Here is a 19,497-nt window from a genome sequence, read left to right as displayed (position 1 = left end):
AGGAGGATGATTCATGTGATGCGAGTTAATTGTCCTACGTAATCCAAGACTCATCATACACTATTGTACTTTTATTTTTATAACATCAATTCTACTCACGATTAAAATAGGATATCGTATTTTAATTTTTATTACTACTATCAATATGAATACAACGAAAAATTGATAAAGAACCAAATGAGGTTATTTAAATTTACTGAAAAATAATAGTACTTCATAAATTTATGAAAGAGTGTTTTTAACCTCCATCATGTCACAAATGAAAAGAAAATAAGGATGTTATGACATAATGAAAAGACCTGTCAGTAATGGCCCTAATCCAAAGTTTCAATCTTATCTTTTGTTTCAACTTGAAGGTACTGCATTTATCTAGATGATCTTTCAGTCGGCGTAATGTGAGGCTCAATCAATCGGATAGAGTTCTAGTAAATACTTTTGCTAAGAATCCATTCGCCCTCTTTTTTATCTCACGCTTTGCGTTGGCTTGATTAATTATGGCCATGCATCAGTATTTCTTCAAAATGTTGACAAGTTCCAAGCTCCGACAGACAAACTTAAATTGTTTAGATTCGAGAAATCTGTGGTGCTCCCTCCCTGATCAAGATAATAGTGTTGGATCTCTGGTGCATTGATCGTGATGTTTGAGAACAATATGATAAAGGTGAGAAATCGGTGTTTGCAGAAAGAAGTCGTCTCTGAGAATGAATGGAAACTAAAGTTAAAAAAAAAGGCTTTTACGGAAAGCGGAGGAAATTAGGAAACTAAAAGGAGAGAGTGGTTTATAATTCATTGGCAAAAAGATATAAACTTACAAGTGTTTAATTATCAACACAACCTCCATAATGACTAAGAATATTTTATCGAATACAAATCATCTAGACAATCAACATATTGATATTTATGTTGTTTATCATGATCTACAACATGCTTCATCAATACTTTTATCGAAGAGGATGATGTGAGAAACTTTTTTCAGACACAAAATAAGAAATACAGGAGTAATTGAACTCAATGCCATGCTTGATACTCCTTTAGACAAAATTAGCAAAGGATTACATCAAGCTCAAGAAAATAATTAACTAAACCATAAATACAGAATGTTCACAACAACTGAGATAATAGTAGATAATTTATTAAAGCAATAGACTGAAACAGCTTCTAGAGAATAACATGAATATGGCAGGTGAAACCTTAAAATCATACATTAAGAAGATCCAAAGAGGAGTGCTTTACTTGTCAAAGTATGATATGTTTATAAAACCTTTTAAATACTAAGAGAATGTATAGAGCAACTTCGCTTGATTAACCCTTCAATGAGTATTTCTTCCCAGAAAAGGCCTGGAACTTGGGTTCTTCTTTCTTTTCAGGTTGTTCATTTGCTTCCTTGGGGGCAACCTACAAAAACAATGAAAAACACACTAGGAGTTAAAATAGAGTTGGAAAGAGAGCTACAGAACCCATTACCAAAATAAAACGTTGATATAGTAACATTTTGCCTAATACAGACAGCTACGGGTTTCCAAAACTCGGAAGATAGTATTTAGGAATATCAGATACGAGTATGCATTTGTTTTCTCATCAAATGACACAAAACTCAATAACTTTGGGTAACTACCTTTGGTTCTTCTTTTGGAGTACGATTTGCATTTGAACCAAAAATAAGCTTTCCCTTAGCTTGACGAGAAGAGCTGCCTTCCGAATTGGACGGTGATAACCGCTTCGTACCATCTATCGTTTCGGATTTATTATCCTTCACAGAGGAACCAATACTTGGAGTATTCTCCTTAGAAGGCTTTCCATCCAACCTTCTTCCAACACCCACAAATGGGGTAAATTTCTTTTCAACTTCGGCTTCATTTTGCAGATCGTGATGAGCTGAAATTTCAAGATAGCCATCAATTATACATGGAACATAGAAACACCAGCATTAATAGCAAAGAAGTATATTCAAGATCAAGCAATAAAACATCACAACTTATTGGTGCTCACATTTGATTAAAGAAACAAATACGACATGATCAACAGATATCTAGAGCATGTCAAAGTGATAACAGGAAAAGAACAAACCAACAAGAATGCATTTCAATAATTAGAGGCTCACGAGGACATTCAGCATGGTTTTGTTAATTTATTCTTGTATACATATTGGAAACGCCAAATATCTATTTCAAATTCCTTATTTCTGCTATTAGACAAGATACTCCATATGCAACTCACCACTTAATCTGATATAAAACCTTTTTCTGTAGTCATTCTTGATTTGAAGTTACTAAATTTGCACCATATATATTGTCTTGAATCTACTGAAGAAAATCCCAATTTTTTGCACCAGGGTTGCAGCCAATAATAAAATATAGTTACAAACTTACAATGAATTTCAACTAAAAGCAACAAACATTGCAAGAAAGAGAAAAGAAACAGATGAAAATGATAGGACAAACAGAAAAAGGGGAAATTAAGACTTCACATTGGCATGAACTAACAAGAGGATAAAAAGAAAAACACTTTTAAGGAGAAGATGAAAAGCATTAAAAAAAAAACCTTGTTCTGGTGCATTGCTTCTTGTTAAAGAAGTTTGGGGCCGTTCAGGCTCTTTATAATCAAGCGGGGGAGCAAAATCAACCTCACAGTCTGTCTCAATAATGCTAATTGCAGAAGAGGGCTTTGTTTCCACGATATCTATGTAGTATTTCTTGTTATTGTATGCTACCATTATACTGTCACCAGTTGTTAAACATGAGAAGTTTCTTAATGTCGTTTCCAAACTGCAGTAACCCAAAAGGAAAATGTTAGTCCCTCTGCTGCAATTGCCAGCAACATCAGGAAAATGACATATGCAGAAAACAAATGCATCAAGACAGATCTGAAATTACAGAAGTCAATATAGAAGGTGCTCATTTGCAGAGAATGAAAAGCAGATAAAAGATTCACTAACATGGCCTTGGGGTTTGAGATATCCAAAAAGTCTTTTGTGTGAGGCTGCAGCTTCACATATGTACCCTTGGGGAGGGTGGCATTTTTGACACGGACAATATCTCCCTCTTGTAAAAGTAAATTTTGCATCATCTGAATGATCCAAAAAAGAAAAGGGTAATCACAAGATCATTCAGAACCTGCATTAAAAGATGAACTAAAAAACATCTGGAAGAGAATATTCATCATGGCTTACCCAATATGGCATGTATATCATGCCTTCTTCTGCAATGAACTCCAAAACACCACAGTGTGAAACACGCTCAGTCGCAGCATTATGGAGCTCAAATAGCATTGGATAATCAATGTGTAGAGAAGCTGTGAAGGACATAAAAACATCAAGATTATAGGACCTAGAAATTGATAATTGTCCAAGAAATAAACAAACCTTTCTACTACTACAAAATGCAAGACAAAAATTCATCTTACCAAGACGATCAAGAGCAGAAGGCGGCATTATAACTGGGAGAACACAGCAAAACAAGCCACTGAGGTTATAGAGCATAAACAAGAAAATTTCCAAATAAGTATGATGATAATTAAGGAATGAATTGCTTACTTTTATCACCTATCTCCAATTGTGGCTGCAAAGATAGACAGAGTATAAGTGCTCTTGGAAGCAAAATAGACAATTTTTTTAGTTTTCACAAAATAACAACACTAGAGTTCTCTGATCTCCAGGTACTATTTGGAATCAAAACTTAAATTAATTGAGAATAATCACCAATCTACACAGCAATGTCCTAAGTAATTTATCACAAATAAAGAGTGCAAACATTTCAAACTTTATTGGAAAAGGTGTACGAACTTCAAAGATTTAGAAAATATTAGTTTTTCCAAGTGTGAGAGATGAAAACCCTACTTTGCAAAAAAGACTATCCAAAGATTCGGGGTACATAATGAGACACTAACTAATAACCAAATAATCAAAACTTAGATTTGGCTTCTAATTTTAAACTGCAGAAAATTGGGCATATATAGTAATGTCAATATGGTGCTGAAAAGGACAAGTAAAAGGGGAGAACAATCCTTCAAGAAAAACATCAACACTATTAAGTGAAAGAAAGAGAATGAATATTCATTGAGAACATTCCAAGTTTCGGCAATATAGAAACCTCATAAATGATCAGAATATTTCTCAAGTTGGTTCACAAAAGAGAGTAAATAGATAAAATTTCATGTGACTGCATTGCCTAACACAATCTTCGTATGACATAAGAGGACCGAACATGTAAACTATGAAACTGCATATCAAGTAGCATGTAAAAAAGTCTTGAGGCCTCCTCGTCAAATTGGTCCATTTGTTAATATTCGTAAGTCTTAACCTCCTCTTCAATTCACCTTAACCACTTTAAATAGGTTGTCAGTCGGAAAGCCCTGTTTAAAGTTAATACACTAACAAATAGCAGCAAATATAAAAGAGAGAATAATGTCTAGCAATTCATCTAGGAGCAATACTTGTGAAAAGATATAATCTCAACTACTTGAATGGTTTGATCCATAACTATCCTAAGAAGCACACATCCTAGTCATTCCATGGCAATCCTGGGCACTCTTCAGGGTCAACTTTGTAGCCTCCATGCTAAGAAATATTGGATGCTAACAATGAAGGTATCATACTTTGAGAGTTGATCAACCATCAAACCTCATCTGAAATCCCTCATCTTTGGAAAAGTGAAAATAGAGTCCAGTGACATGCTCTCCTAAGGTGGCTCTAAACACATGCAAAGGCTACAAGAAGCCCATTGGCTTTTGTCCCTCCACCTTGTCCTATTAACAAGATAGGCATGTCTGCACATGCTTTTCCACATCCTACCCCATCCTCTCTTTAAGATAGTAGGGCTTTAAGCATAGTCACTGCCCAAAAAGTGTCATGAAACTCCCTCAAGAATTCAAAATGCAAGTTGTTCATGCCTTCTCAAACGTGTCACAGCATCAGCCATCAGATTCCTCTTTTATCTAAATGAGTCCCTCCTGGAACCAAGATCAACCTCAATCAATTGCTTTAGAGTCAATGCCTATGGATTTCTCGGCATTCGTTCCCTGATCTTCATGTGGAACTTGGATTTTATTTGGCCCATATAGAACTTGCCAAGAAAGTTGCTAACAAGCTTTCTTTGGATTAAGCTTCTTCCGCATCTAAAAGTAATGGTGCAATGTTGCCACTCTGCACAACAAAACTGTGACCCAAGAGATAACACCTCTAAATCCACAAACAATACACAACAATGTCATCTCCTCTTCATAAATAAGAATGCCAATTTTCATCGTTCATGTTAATATTCAAGATCAGCACACTTTCAGCAAAAATAATTGATATCCGAAAAACAATCTTTTGAACTTGTTGCAAAAGATTTTATTTTTGTTGCTTTTGATCATCAATGACCAGATCAAAATAATTGATATCACATTCATAATGTCTAACCTAGAAAACTTAAAGTGTAATGCCTTACTACTAACATGAAATGTGTGTTTCTCTAATAGTCAAACTTACATATAAGAGATTGATTTATTTTCTTAATAAAAGATGTAATATTATCATTTTTATCAGTAAATGTATCATGACCCTTCTATCAAGGTATTCTCCTACTCATTGAGGAAAACAAGCACCCTATAAGAGAATAATATGAAAAAAAAAGAAAGGTTGCCACTCGACTATCAGTAAATGAACTGTAAAAGAAAATAATAATTCCTTGGTGTGCCTCAAGCAATTAAAACCACCCTTTCCTTTTTCGGTAATCTCATCAAATTCTAGAATCATATTAGGACTTTTAAACACCCTGAAGACTCCAAATTGGGCTCTAGAGACTCCCTAATAAACAACTAAATATATTGATAAAAAATCTAAATTTTAACAACAAATGAAAAAATTTGAATCCTCTTAATACCAGCACATGGTGGAAGGAGTTAATTAGCAATCTCCTACCACAACTCAACTAAATGGGAGTTGAGAATTTTGTTATCACTATAAATTCCATCCCATAAATTCACTTTGTCCCTATGAAGAAGGGCATTGATCATGTCCCTAGACCACATCCCCTAAATTCACTTTGTCATTCTCTTTCCCGTCTTCATATGTTGAGGAAGAAAGCCAATTTCATCAATAGAAGACAAAGTCCTCGTTAATGTAATAATTTTCAAGATCTGCACACTTTCAACAAAAAGAAATTGATACCCAAAAACACAATTTTTGGACTTGTTCCGAAAGATCTTTTCTTTCTTTTGATCATCAATGGCCAGAGTCAAAAAAATTGATCTCATGTTCACAATGACCTCTAACCTCACTAAACTTGAAGTGTATGTGTCTCACTGCTTAGATGATCTGATGAAGTTTTCCTCGTCTAATTAGCTATTAAGATGGACTGTAAAGGGGCAGACTGCTAGTCTAAAGCTGCATAATGTGATTATAGCAGGTTGAAACTTCCAACAAGCTATTGACTGATTCGAGGGCTCTTAGGGCTCCAAGGAGACACTTCAGAGTACAAAGAAGGAAAAATAATAGTTGTTGGTGACAGAGAAGATAATGATAGATCTTCAGGTGTAAAAAGTGGTGCCAATCAAGGATTACAATTTTGAATAATACCGCCCGTACCGGTCCGTTAGGAGACCAGTACACGGACTGCCCACTACTGAACGGCATTATATATTTATATATATATATATATATATAACATAAATATGCGACGTCGCCTATTTCTCCCCAAGCAGGAAAGGCGACGTTGCGTTGCCTCAGCAACATCGCCAAAAAAGGCAACGCGATGTCGCCTCATTTTTCTACAACATCACCTCGACGATGTCGCCCCGCCTGGGGAGAGGAGAGAGGCGACATCGCTGCCGAATTATATATATATATATATATATATATATATATATATATATATATATATATATATATATATATATATATATATATATATACTTCAATCCTTCAATGTCGAAACTCCGATACGGTACAATATTTCAATCCTTGGTGCCAATGATGATCTTGTTTGATCGATTTTGTCACTGTTTACTTGACAAAACTTGCATGGCTGATGCAATGATGCCCGAGAAGTCCTATATCCAGGTGTTGCATCGATCTTTATGTTTTAACTGCCTCATTGTTTACGTGAGGATGGTTTATGCACTAATTTCCATGACACCAATAGCTGTCACAGCAAGCTTATTTTGTAGCTTTTTAGAAGAAGATAGGTTTGGTCCATAATTCACCATGAAAAGACATTTAATGGCCTTGCCCTAATATCAAAACAAAATGTTTATGAGCACCAATGGGGTATTCTCTAATTTGAAGAGAATAGGCATCAGAAAAGTGTACAAGAGGGATGAAAGAGAAATTGCAAATATATCATAACTGAATCAATTGTATGAAGAAAATAATTATCAGTTGCAGTTTGAGTTGGAAACCATTTCTTCATACTATATTTAAAACTTTTAAACAAATTCAGGAAGATCAGTAAGAACAATAGAAGTTCAGATACTTGGAATGGTGTCTGACTTTTTAAAATTCATTAAGATTTGATACCATTTTTCATAAATTGCTGATCTTGTATGTCATTTTCATTCTCTCATTTTTCAGTGTCTCTTATATTATCTCTGATAACAATTGTGATAAGGAGAGAATTTGTACACTTCAGTCCCTGTTAGATGATATGCACAGCTGACACTTTTCTTCCTTTAGCTCCTAATAATAGTTATTGGGTCTGGTACCACCATCCTCATAATTTGGCAATAGCTAAAAATGCCAATCAATTCTTGCAAAACTAAAACGTAATTATAGAGGAAAGGTGGCCACGATGGAAACTGAGCTGGTGTATAATTATTGTTCCTCAGATCTATTTTCATGTGGAAGCATCATTGTGGAAATTTACCTATATTTGATTTATAATCTTGAGTTCAAATTTCCGATAACCATGTAGCATGTATTTCAACTGCTTTCTGCAGTTATTTTTTGAATCTACACCTGCCCTTCAGATTTGGAATTTAGTTCAACAGTATTAGTTAAATTCTAGCAAATTGACAAGGAGGTGATGATAGAATTTCAGCCTCAACCTAAGAGCCTTCAGCGTCAATTTTCTCTCACAGATTTTGAAGTTTAGAAATGATATTCTTTCTAACATATTTTGCACAAGGCCAATCAGACAGTTGAGTGGCTCGCCAATTATGATAGTCCCAAAAAGATTTCTATTACCTGGAGGAGTAATCCTACATCAGATAGTCATATCTTCTATTTTGACACTTGGTGCTATTTTGGAAAAAAAATACACCTAATTTTTCAAAGCAAGAAAACAAATTTATGCAAGAATAAGATAATATATATTATATATTATGGTTTGACTAAAAAGCTCAATAAGTAAAATTTGAAGTGAGAAGAATCACAAACCTTATCAATGAATGAAGCTGGATAACAACGGTAAGTCTGCTCGAATGAATTCCCATAATAATTAAATCCCCCAAAAAACTGATACAAGAAGAAGAAAATAATGATTTATTATAGAACAACTAAGTAATCAACAATAAAAAGCAAAAGGTAAAAAAAGATTAAAAAAATCAAAACAGGATTTTTTTTATTTTTTAATCTGGACAAATGTCAACAGCTATTGGCTGTCAACAAATGGTAAAAAAGATTTAAAAGTTAATATCTGTTGAGTTTGCTGCCCTTGACCCCAAACTCAATCCATCTTAAATATTATGCTTCATAGCTTTCCAATAGTCAATTGCAAGGACCTTTTCTCCTCACAAAAGTATGCAGAGTATATAGACTATTGAGCTAGAGCAAACATTTTTTAGGGATCCTTTAATTAGTGATGAGAACTTGATTATCTGTGGTCAACCTCTATGTATTAAAGATTTGGAAAACCAAAAATAGACACGAAGAACCTCCTAAAAGATTAGTTTACTGAACTCAAGTCTAACAGACAAGTAAATCAGCATGCATCAAAAATTTTATCAAGATTATCAGTGGTTGCCCATAATGGCAGGCTGCATCGTATGTAAGTAGCAAGGAGTTAGCTGTTATGCCATAAGAAAGAATGCAACTTGAATGGGAAAGGATACCGATCTTAAGAGGGTGCGACCTACTATATGTTCTCCATGTATGGGTGAACAGCTAGTATGTGTGTTAAGGAAAGAATGAATAGTGGTACTAAGTTTACCTAGCCTGATAAGATTTCAAGTGATATATAAAATAATGAGGAAAGAATTTGCTAAAAACAAATGCCAGTAAAGATAAAAGTTTTTCAAATTATGGTAACATTACATACCATTTTGCTTCCAGATCCAAGTGCTTGGCCCTTCAGACTGTGTAAAAGAAATAAAGAACATCAATATGATCATAGAGGTTTAGGAGTCAAACTCAACAATTTGAATCCCAAGAATGTAAAAAATTAGAATAAATTTAATCTTTGATATGAGTCATAAGACATTTAGTTAAGCATGATTTCCTAGTGTAATCACCGAAGAATTTTAAGAACTCATAGTACTTATCTATCGATGGCAGTATGTCAAAATTATTACAGCATCGGAGGACAAACACATTCACAGCTTGTAAGAACAACTAAATGATGCTAAGTCAATTTCATCATATCCTCTAGATGATTTCAAACAATAGCATTTCTTAATCTATCTTTTCTAGTACTTCTACACACCCAATTTAACATTCCCATCTCAGCTACACTGATTTTTTTCTGCATATCTATTAACCGCCCAATAATCTAATCCATAAAGCATGGTTGACCTTCCAATTATATTATAAAATTTTCCTTTTAAGCTAAAAGATACACAATGATCACAAAAAACAATGACATTTTTTAACTTTAACAATCCAATTTTTATTCTATGAACACTGTCTACATGAACCTCTCCTTCCTATTAAATCATAGATTCAAAACACCAAAAACATTTACTTTTAGGGATTTATTGTCCATGCATCATAATTACAAATTACAGTTGCATTTATTTTCTTAGTATTTGGAAAACTAAATTTCATACATTCATTTTTGGTCCCACTTAATTGAAAACTTCTAGTTTCTAAGCTTAGCTCCCAGCTTAACTTTCAATAACCAAAACAATGTATCAGCAAATAACATACATGAATGGTATCTATCCTATATATGACTAGAAAGTTTATTCATTATTGATGTGAAAAGATAAAAGACTTTACGCTGATACTTGCTATAATCCTATAGTCATAGGAAACTAGTTAGACAACTCATTTAATCTCCAACTCTATTTTTTAAAATAACTTTATCATCAATAAGCATATTTTTCTGTTCATCTTTAATGTATCTAATGTTACTTAAATCTCTACTCTTCCATTTCCTAACTTTAGTACTCAAATAAGTATAATTTTTCCCATCCTTGATACCTGATTAACCAATAAAAAATATCATTTGTATTTTGTCACACTTTCAGCTTTATTTGCCTCCTCCTTAACTACTATATATCTTATAAAATTATCCTCGTTTTTACAATTATGATGCTCGTTATAACATGCTTTCTTTTTGGTGATTCCTCTTGAACTTCTACACACCACTAGTTTCTCTCTCTTAAAGCTGCACATATACCATTATATTTTCCAAAAATCTTCTTTGCTACACTCCTAGTCTTAAAAGTCCAGATGGCATTAATATTATCTTTGTCCAAATTCCAAACCTCTTTGTTTCCATCCAGTTGCATTTCCTATACATCTATATCATCGTCCTTAGTTATAAAAGAAAAAATTCTGTTGACTACAATTATGTCCATCTATCATTTTTTTGAGGTGAGTATCAATAGTTATGAGATTGTAAGAATTAATAAATTCTAAAATCATATTGACTTCTTCATTCCTTTCCTTGTATTTAGAATCCCAATGCACCCTATAAATTCTCCATGTTCTCTCCCTACAAAACAATTCAAATCCCTTTCAATGAAGAGTTTTTCAATTAGAGATATTCCTTCGATAATACCATCTAACTTAACCCAATATAGGCTTAATGGAAAAGCAACTAAGTGCTGGGCAACGAGCTGATCAACACTAAACTAAATGGGAGTAAAAACAAAATAGTTAGAAAGCTTGCAAATTTAATAAATTGTATATTTACTTCAAACTGCTTCACTACAGAATATTAAGACCCCAAGTGAAAAGAAATACACTTTTAGCAATTATGTAATTAGCTAAGAAAATATCAGAAAATTTGCAAGAAATAGGAGGCCTAAGGATTGAAAGTTTATAGCAATTGTAGGTTGTTTGGAGAATAAATAGCTACATGGCCTTCGAAGGATGTTCCATCTAGCATGCCACACAAGGTTGGTTTAGGTTAAAGTAAAGATAGTTGGAGTAGCTGAACCAAGTAAGGCTAGAGTTTTCCTATTACATTACAATGATCCTCAAGTTTTTTTTTTTTAGCTTACTATTTTGAGCCTCCTTACTATTCACAACCGCTAAAAATTTTAATAAATAATATTTTACTATTCACAGCCCTTTTAATTCTGCTTTTACCCTCCCCTTTTTCTTTGTTTCCTTCTCCACAACCCCTGCCTACACACCCTACTGTCGTCGGCTCTCCCCACCGCCCATGCATCCTACTGGATAGTTTGCAAAGGCCCAAAACATATATCTTTTGGATTAATACAACTGACATAGAAGATGGTGTCTTATGAGCTCTTATAGAAAATACATAACCCTGAAAACATTAAATCATTGTAACAAACGTTAAAGACTATTTCTCACCTCCTCTTTGATGATCTTTAGTTCATCCAATTTCATCATCTGCTTTTTTTTCATCATTTTACGTCACCTCGGACGATTGAGAGGAGGAAGAGAAAAAGTAGAGAAAAAAAGGGTAGAAAAGAGATCGTAGGCAAGGAGTGAAAAGATCTTATTGGAATTAAGTTATAAATTCAAGAATATATATCTATTTACAAAAGGGATAACTTAGGAACATTCAAAGTTTTTAATATTGGGTTATAAATAACAAAAAAGGGGTTGCAAATGGTAATCTCCTTTTTTTAAATTATCTTAATCTTCGCCCAAATGTTGATGAGATGCCATTAAGATTAAAATCATACACCGATGGCGAAAACTTACAGGAGGATAATGGATAAATTCATTTCAGAAACCACACATATGCTATTCATGTCTACTGATCCGCGGCACAAAACAAACTCGACGAGAATTTAGCAAGAGATAAACAGGAGAGGAAAATCAATCAAAACCTAATTGCAGCACAGAAAACCAGAGAAATAGCTCATATTTTGCACATGAAGCCAACAGATCTTCACCGACGGCGGCCGCACAATCCAAGAGCCCCCGTCTTCCACCAACACAGACAACAAAGAGAGCAAAGGAAAATAACAACAACCGGAGAGAGATCAGACCTGATGCCTGCGGTGTTCTGGTTGATGACCGGTTGGTGGCGAAGAAAAGGGGACGGGAGCGGGGTAATAACGTGAGATGGCGGTGCTCGATCAGGGCTGCGACCCTCGATCGAGCAAGAGAGAGAGAGAGAGAGAGAGAGAAAGAGAGCAAGAGCTTGAACTGGGAAACCTAGTATCCGAGAGAACCGACTCGGTATATGAGTTGGTTCTCAGATGATGATAGATGCGTATTCTATTTCAACATAAGGAAGACGAGTTAGCGAGATGGGAATTGGGAAAGCCCTGCGGACCGCGTGCATAGGACACCTGCATGTGGGAGGGAATAATACTCGAAATCTTGTTCTATCATTTCAATCACTCGGTAGTTTCCATCTCTAATCTTCTTTCAAAAACAATATATTGTATTACTGAAATAGTAAATAAAATAATATAAATATATATTGTATTACACAAGGGAATGCATATGGTCTAAAAAAAGCTCTAGAAAAAAATCTAGATTAGATAATTAAAATTAAATATAGAATTTAATTTGATTGTCAATTTTTTTATTATTATAGTGTATGATTAATTACTTTTATTTTTTATATTATTTAATAATATATTTTAAGGATTAGAAATACAAATATTTCTAAAAAATCATCTTTGTTTTAGAAAAATATAATAAACTAATATAGGTAAATCATCATCGATGTCCGAATCAACTCGACATGGTCCAAACCTGAAGGCTTAGGAGCGTCCGAAGTAGGTTCGATGTGATTCTTGGGTGACTCCAAGGTGGGGGGCCGAGTTTATGAGGCGTCACTTGTACTAAGACCGATGTCATGAGAAGTTTACCGACGTGGTCCCTCCAACATTCAAGTTAGTCTGAGGTCCTTTTTAGAGTTTTTGATTTTTCTTGAAAAGATAATCCCTCAACGGCACCGAGGGTTAACTTTTATATTAGATTTATAGAAGGAACAACCTACAACTGCCTCAACGTCCTCGTTTAACGTTTTGTCCACATGGGCGATGGGGGGAGATAGGGTCTAATCACCCCATTGGATTATTGTCCACTGGGGCGAACATGTGGAGGGTGATTGAGACCTTTTTTCACACCAACCTCCACATGGCAATAAGTGTCGGATGGTGATTAGTCGCTAACATGTTCTCTATCATTTGTCCCGCCACCCCCCAAGGCATTCTTCAAGGCTCACACTTGAGGGGTCATGAGCACGATATTCAATTCACCTAACAGGTTTATCGCCAACTTGTTCCTCTATAGTGTAAAGAAGGCATTATGGGCATCGGTCGGTTTTCCCTAATTTGCCTCGAGTATATTTCGCCCTATGTTTTCACCGTAGTTGGTTTACCTTAGCACATGTCGGTTTTCCCAACTCATACGCCTAGACACATTTGGCCCTGTGTCGTCATAGCAGATTTATCTTGGCATGGGTCGAGTTTCCTTATTCACACGCCTCGTGCACATTTGACCCTACGACTTCGTAATAGTGAGATTATCCTAGCGTGAGTTGGGTTTCCCCACTTATACACCATGAATATATTTGGCTCTTATTAGGATTCCTTAATTTTAAGGATTTAATATTAATATGTATTTTCGTTTTAGGAGTCCGTTAATATAACAAGTGTGTGTGTGTGTGTTTTCGTTTTAGTGTGTATTTTCGTTTTAGGAGTTCGTCAACCTAACTTGGAGGTTGATTCCCTTAAAGCAATCAAATCCATATCTATTTTCTTAGATAAAGCTCTATGATTTTATCAGCCCTACACCTCTAGCATGGTGAATTTATCTTGATATGGGTTGAATTTTTTAATTCACATGCCTCGAGCTTATTTGACCCTATACCTCCATCGTACCAGATTTATCCTAGCATGGGTTGACTTTTCTGACTCATATGTCTCGGACTTATTTGACATTACATCTTTGTCGTAATAGATTTATCTTGACCTCAGTTGAGTTTCCCAACTCACATGCCTCACACTCATTTGGCCCTATGCCTTTGTCATGGTGGATTTATCTTAGTAAGGGTCGGGTTTTTTTGACTCATACGCTTTGGGCTCATTGGGCCCTACACCTTTGCTATGGTAGATTTATCTTAGTGCAGGTCGAGTTTTCTGACTCATACACCTCGGACTCATTTATACCTACATCTCCACCATGGTGGATTTATCTTGATGTGGGTCAGGTTTTTCAATTCACACGCCTCATGCTCATTTGGTCACGTGAATAATCATGGTCGACTTATATTGGCGAGGGTCGGATTTTCCGACTCATACGCCTTGGACTTATTTGGCCCTACGTCTCCGTCATTGCGGATATATCATAGTGCAAGTTAGGTTTCCCGACTCACATATCTCGGGCTTATTTGACCTATGTCTTTGTTATCTCATGCGTCTCGGGCACATTTGGCTTGTTCCTCTATTATTGCAAATTACTTCTCTCATCGGTTGAGTTTTATCGACTCATGCATCTAGGGCACATTTTTCTTGTGCCTCCGCCATGGTAGATTTCTTTTCACACGGGTCGGGTTTTTCCTACTAATGCATCTTAAGCATAATTAGCTTATGCTTCTATCGTTGCAGATTTCTTGTTACACATGTCAGGTTTTTTCGACTCATGTTTATTTAGCACATTTGGTATATGTCTTTGTAATAGCAGATTTCTTCTCACGTGGGTTAGATTTTTCGACTTCATGCATCTTGACCATTTTCGACCTTTGCCTTCGTCATAGCGTATTTCTTCTCACACGTGTTGGGTTTTCTCGACTTGCATCTCGGTCTCATTTGGCCTGCATCTCAGCCATGATAGATTTCTTCTCACATGGGTCAGATTTTCCCAACTCATGCATCTCAAGAACATTGGGTATGTGCCTCTGCCATAGCGGATTTCTTCTTACATGGATCAAAATTTTCTGTCTTGTGCATCTCGAGCATATTTGGTATGTGCCTTCGCTGTGGGGGACATTGTCCAAGAAGTACTTTGATCAATGACTCCATCAACTCTAGATGTGAGAGGGACTTGGCAAAATTTTGGGGGTCGATCGATGGCACCTTAGGCCGAGCCTTATTTGATAGAGAGGCCATCATCATATGGCACTAACGCGACTCCCTCGGGTTTCTTCTCAACTCTTTGGCCTTTTTCGTTGTTAGAAATTTGATCACCACATGGTAGGTTGACACCACTGCCTTAGCCTATTGAGCAAGGGTTGGCCTATGATCGTGTTGTACACCAAGGGAATGTTAACTACTATAAATTTAATCATCATCATTTTGGAATAAGAATCGTTACCAAATGTGATGTGCAGGCTCGTAGTCCTAAGAGGAGAGATGGAGTCACTAGTGAACCAATATCAGTCTTGATCCTCTTCACTCGGGCGTTAATTATCATCACAAAGACCACCAAGGCATCGTTGTGGTTAGGGTCGAGGTACTTTGTCTCTTCTTCCTTGAAGGTTATTTCTGAGTCATATCTAAACCTTGAGCATTTTTCGAAGGTAGCTCGGGCGTAGACTTTATAACATGAGAAGCTATCTCTAACCAAGGCAGGTCCACCGATGAAGATGTTGATCTGTCTCTTTACCGATCCCTAAGATTGAGGCAAAGGTTTCTGGTGCCTTTGGACAAACCTCCCGATGTGTCTCGATAAATAAGTTCTTTAATTTGCTCTTTCAAATTGTGATAGTCTTCTATGTCATGACCATAATTGTTATAGAAGCGACAATACTTAAATTTGTTTCTCTTCTCTAATGGTGTCTTTATTGGTTGAGAATCTTTCAAGAGCTTTTTTTTCTTTATACATAAAAAGACTTCGGTTCTAGTCATATTCAAGCGAGTCCACTCAGACCTTAGGCGAGACAACTCGGGTTAGTTATTTTTTCTTTACCTTATGTTCTTCATTAGGTCAGTCAATTTTCTTTTTTATCATGGTGACCTCGGGGTCAAGACTTATAATAGTTGCTCCTATCGTGACCTCTTGTGTGTCTCCCTTATGCTTACTTAAGACTATTGCCTCCATGGTTATATATTTGTTGGCCCTTTGGAGTACATATGGTACTGTCATCGATAACCTCTTCACCAATGACCAAAAAACAAGAGAGTCTAAGCCCTATCATGAAGGCTTGAATCACGAGTGACAGATGAGCTCTTGTATGCCTTAGATTTTGTTACTGAATCAAGTGACAAAGTTGAAGAGTGTCTCTTCCGCCCTTGATTGAGTCTAAGTAGTATTACCGCCAATTTCTTCGGGTATACATTCTCGAGGAAGTAGAGCTCGAACTCTTTTACGAGCTAAGTAAAGGAGTCGATCGAGAGTAGTTTCAATCGAATGTATCATTCTCGTGTTGAGCCTCTTAACATTGTTAGGATGGCATAACACATCATGATATATGAGGCACCATACAATGACATATAGGCATGGAAGGTGATAGTGTGCTATATCGGGTCGATACTATTGTCAAATGCCTCTAGTGATGGGAGACGAAAGTTTGTTGGGATTGATTTCTCTTGGATATTCTGAGTGAATGGGGACCAATTTGAGATGGGATTGACAGACTCTCCCCTCTGGACTATTGTAACTCTCATCGTATCTCGTATAAGCATTGGTTCATTTGCCACAACTAAACCCTTAGGGAGTTATTCATCGAATCCGCCAATTGGGTTTCAGATTTGGCCAGAATAGGGTGGTGGTGCATTGAACTCCATGATTAGGGAGCAGGGTGCTCCCTCAGCTGGCAATTCTATGGGCCTTAGGCGATTATAAGATGCTAAAATTACATTGGTTAGGGGGATCTCGATGGGTGTCAACGTTAGTGGCAGTTGAGGTGTTGACTATAGTGTCACTTTTTGGGCTAGTTGAGGCATGAGCGAGACGATAGCCTACATCATGCTGTGAACATTTGCACTTGATGGGTGATGTTCAGAAATACCTCGACGAGGATAAGCAGGTGGCTCAAGTTCGTGCTAGTCATATGTGCCCTGTAAGCCAATCGCGTGAGCGATGCCACGTTTGATATGATACACACTTTTTTTGCTTATTAATTATTTGACATTTTTTTCTCACTTTATGTTGCCTGTTACATATATAGCGATATCCATGTATCTTACAATGAGAATCAGATCGCGATGAGATCACAATAATGAGACCAATTCACCTTTACACACAGACTCCAAATAATCTCAGTCATATATTACTCAAGAGGAACATCGAGATAACTGGACATACTAGTGTATTGTATACCCGTCCATATGATGGAGGCAGTTGATCTCATAATTACTCATGTGGAGACACTACGGACATAGTGCAAGTGCTCATTGGAGAATGAGTACACTGATTGATGTATATTAGATGGATGAGGGATTATAGATACACGATAACTAAGGATAGACATATCTAATAAATTAGATTCCCCTATATCATTCGGGGACTACAGTATAGTGGCCTAATATGTTCATAGTAGATGAGTCAAATAAATTATTATAATAAATAATAATTCACTAAATCAGAAGGAGTTTTGACATGTATAACTTACAGCCAGCTTGATATTAGGCCTAGAGGGTCACACACATATGGTAGGTATTACAACGAGTAGATGTTTGTATATGAGATATCTGTTAGAGCATCTATCTTATTAGATATTCAATAAGCTCTTGAATTATTGAGTCTTATGGATAAGATCCAATAAAAGCCAATGAGAGATTATTGGGTAAATATCCACTAATCTAAGAGACTTGGGTAGTTGGATGGAGATCTAGTACTTAATAGAGCATGATCTATTAGAGTTAAATTAAGAGGGATCTCTATAAATAAGAGAGAACTAAAGGGATATAGATCAGACCCTTTCTGGTTGTCACCTCCTATACTCCTCTCTTCCTCTCCTCGTAAGTTAACAGCCCTAGTTTGAGAGGTGTGGATAGTAAAAAGGTTCAACCCATTTTTGATCGCGTAGTGCGTATAGAAATAAGGATTGTGCAACTATTTGAGGAGTATCTTCGCAACGCTTGTCGTGTGGATTATTGCTAAAGAGGAGAACAATTGATAATGATATACAAGTTTTCAAGGACATACGATATCTTTTATATATACATAATTTTTGATTTTGTGGATTTTTGTGCACCAATCTTTGTACGATGATGAAAATCTTTTTCTGCGAAAAATTCTGGGATTTTATTTTTTCGTTCTTCCGTTACGCATATGATACTACCCTAGATTTTTCAATAATTCATATTTGGGGGTGAGAGTTTTAAGTCATTGAATAGACGCAAGTATCTCGTTGGCATTTGTTCCAAAATAAATACATCGATAAGTGAGAAGAATGATAATTGCCCCAATGAGTAAAAGTGTTGTGGGTTGAAGGTAAGGCTTCCTCATTAGAGCATTAATTGAGAGGAGTGATGAGTGGATGTTCGTTGAGAGGATTGATGAGTGGACGTTCCTACGACATTAGGCCTCTTTTTAGCTCCAAAATATTAAGGTAAATCATTGTCGACATCTGGCCCAATCTAACATGGTCCAAACCCAAGGTGTAGGTGCCTCCAATGTGGTTCATGAGTGGCTCTGAGGTGGCTCTAAAGTGGAGGGGGGCAAGCTTTCTATACGTCGTTTGCACTAAGACCGATGTTGGGAGAAGTTTCCCGACCTAGTTTCTTCGATGTTTAAGTTAGTACTAGGTCTGTTCTAAGATATGAGTTTTTCTTGAAAAGAGACTCCCTCAGCACGACACTGGAGGTTAGTTTTTATATCTAGTCTATAAAAGGGATATCCTATAACTATTCCAATACTCCCCTTTCATATTTTGTCCATGTGAACAATAAAAGATATATATGGTTGAATCGTCTCCCTTAGATTTATTATCCATGGAGTCGAATAAGTGGAGGATAACTAAGATCATTTCTTTCTAAGCTAACTTTCATGTGATGATAGGTATGAGATAATGATTGACCGTTAACCGTTCTCTATCAATATTTTTATTATCCTAATGTGTCAAGATATTAAGACGATAATAGTTTAAACTTATGTTTCTTAAAATTAGTGATTTATCGTACAGGACCGATAAGAAAAACTTAGTTGGATAAACAAATCAATATCTAAGAGCTTAACACTAAAGTCGGATATGATTGATGCTCCACCAGAGCGATCAAAAATCATTTCACTTTCTCTATCTAACCCTTAGCTTA

General features: G+C 36.0%; 1 protein-coding gene across 1 annotated transcript; it reads right to left on the bottom strand.

Annotated features, from left to right (window-relative positions):
• Window positions 1–1,111: 1,111 nt before the first annotated feature.
• Window positions 1,112–12,635, bottom strand: LOC103998854 (uncharacterized). Its single transcript, XM_065169420.1, has 10 exons — window positions 12,331–12,635; window positions 9,234–9,270; window positions 8,354–8,431; window positions 3,533–3,557; window positions 3,403–3,435; window positions 3,170–3,291; window positions 2,936–3,066; window positions 2,542–2,765; window positions 1,616–1,875; window positions 1,112–1,395 (listed from the first exon to the last, which is right to left on the bottom strand). The coding sequence occupies exons 2-10, from the start codon at window positions 9,234–9,236 to the stop codon at window positions 1,303–1,305; spliced, it is 969 nt and encodes a 322-aa protein (XP_065025492.1). The 5' UTR covers window positions 9,237–9,270; window positions 12,331–12,635; the 3' UTR covers window positions 1,112–1,302.
• Window positions 12,636–19,497: the final 6,862 nt, after the last annotated feature.

The sequence above is a fragment of the Musa acuminata genome, chromosome BXJ3-9 (genome assembly GCF_036884655.1).
Source record: "Musa acuminata AAA Group cultivar baxijiao chromosome BXJ3-9, Cavendish_Baxijiao_AAA, whole genome shotgun sequence".
NCBI classification, from domain to species: Eukaryota; Viridiplantae; Streptophyta; class Magnoliopsida; order Zingiberales; family Musaceae; genus Musa; species Musa acuminata.
The sequence above is the reverse complement of the archived record's forward strand: the minus strand, read 5'-3'. Positions and strand labels throughout refer to the sequence as shown.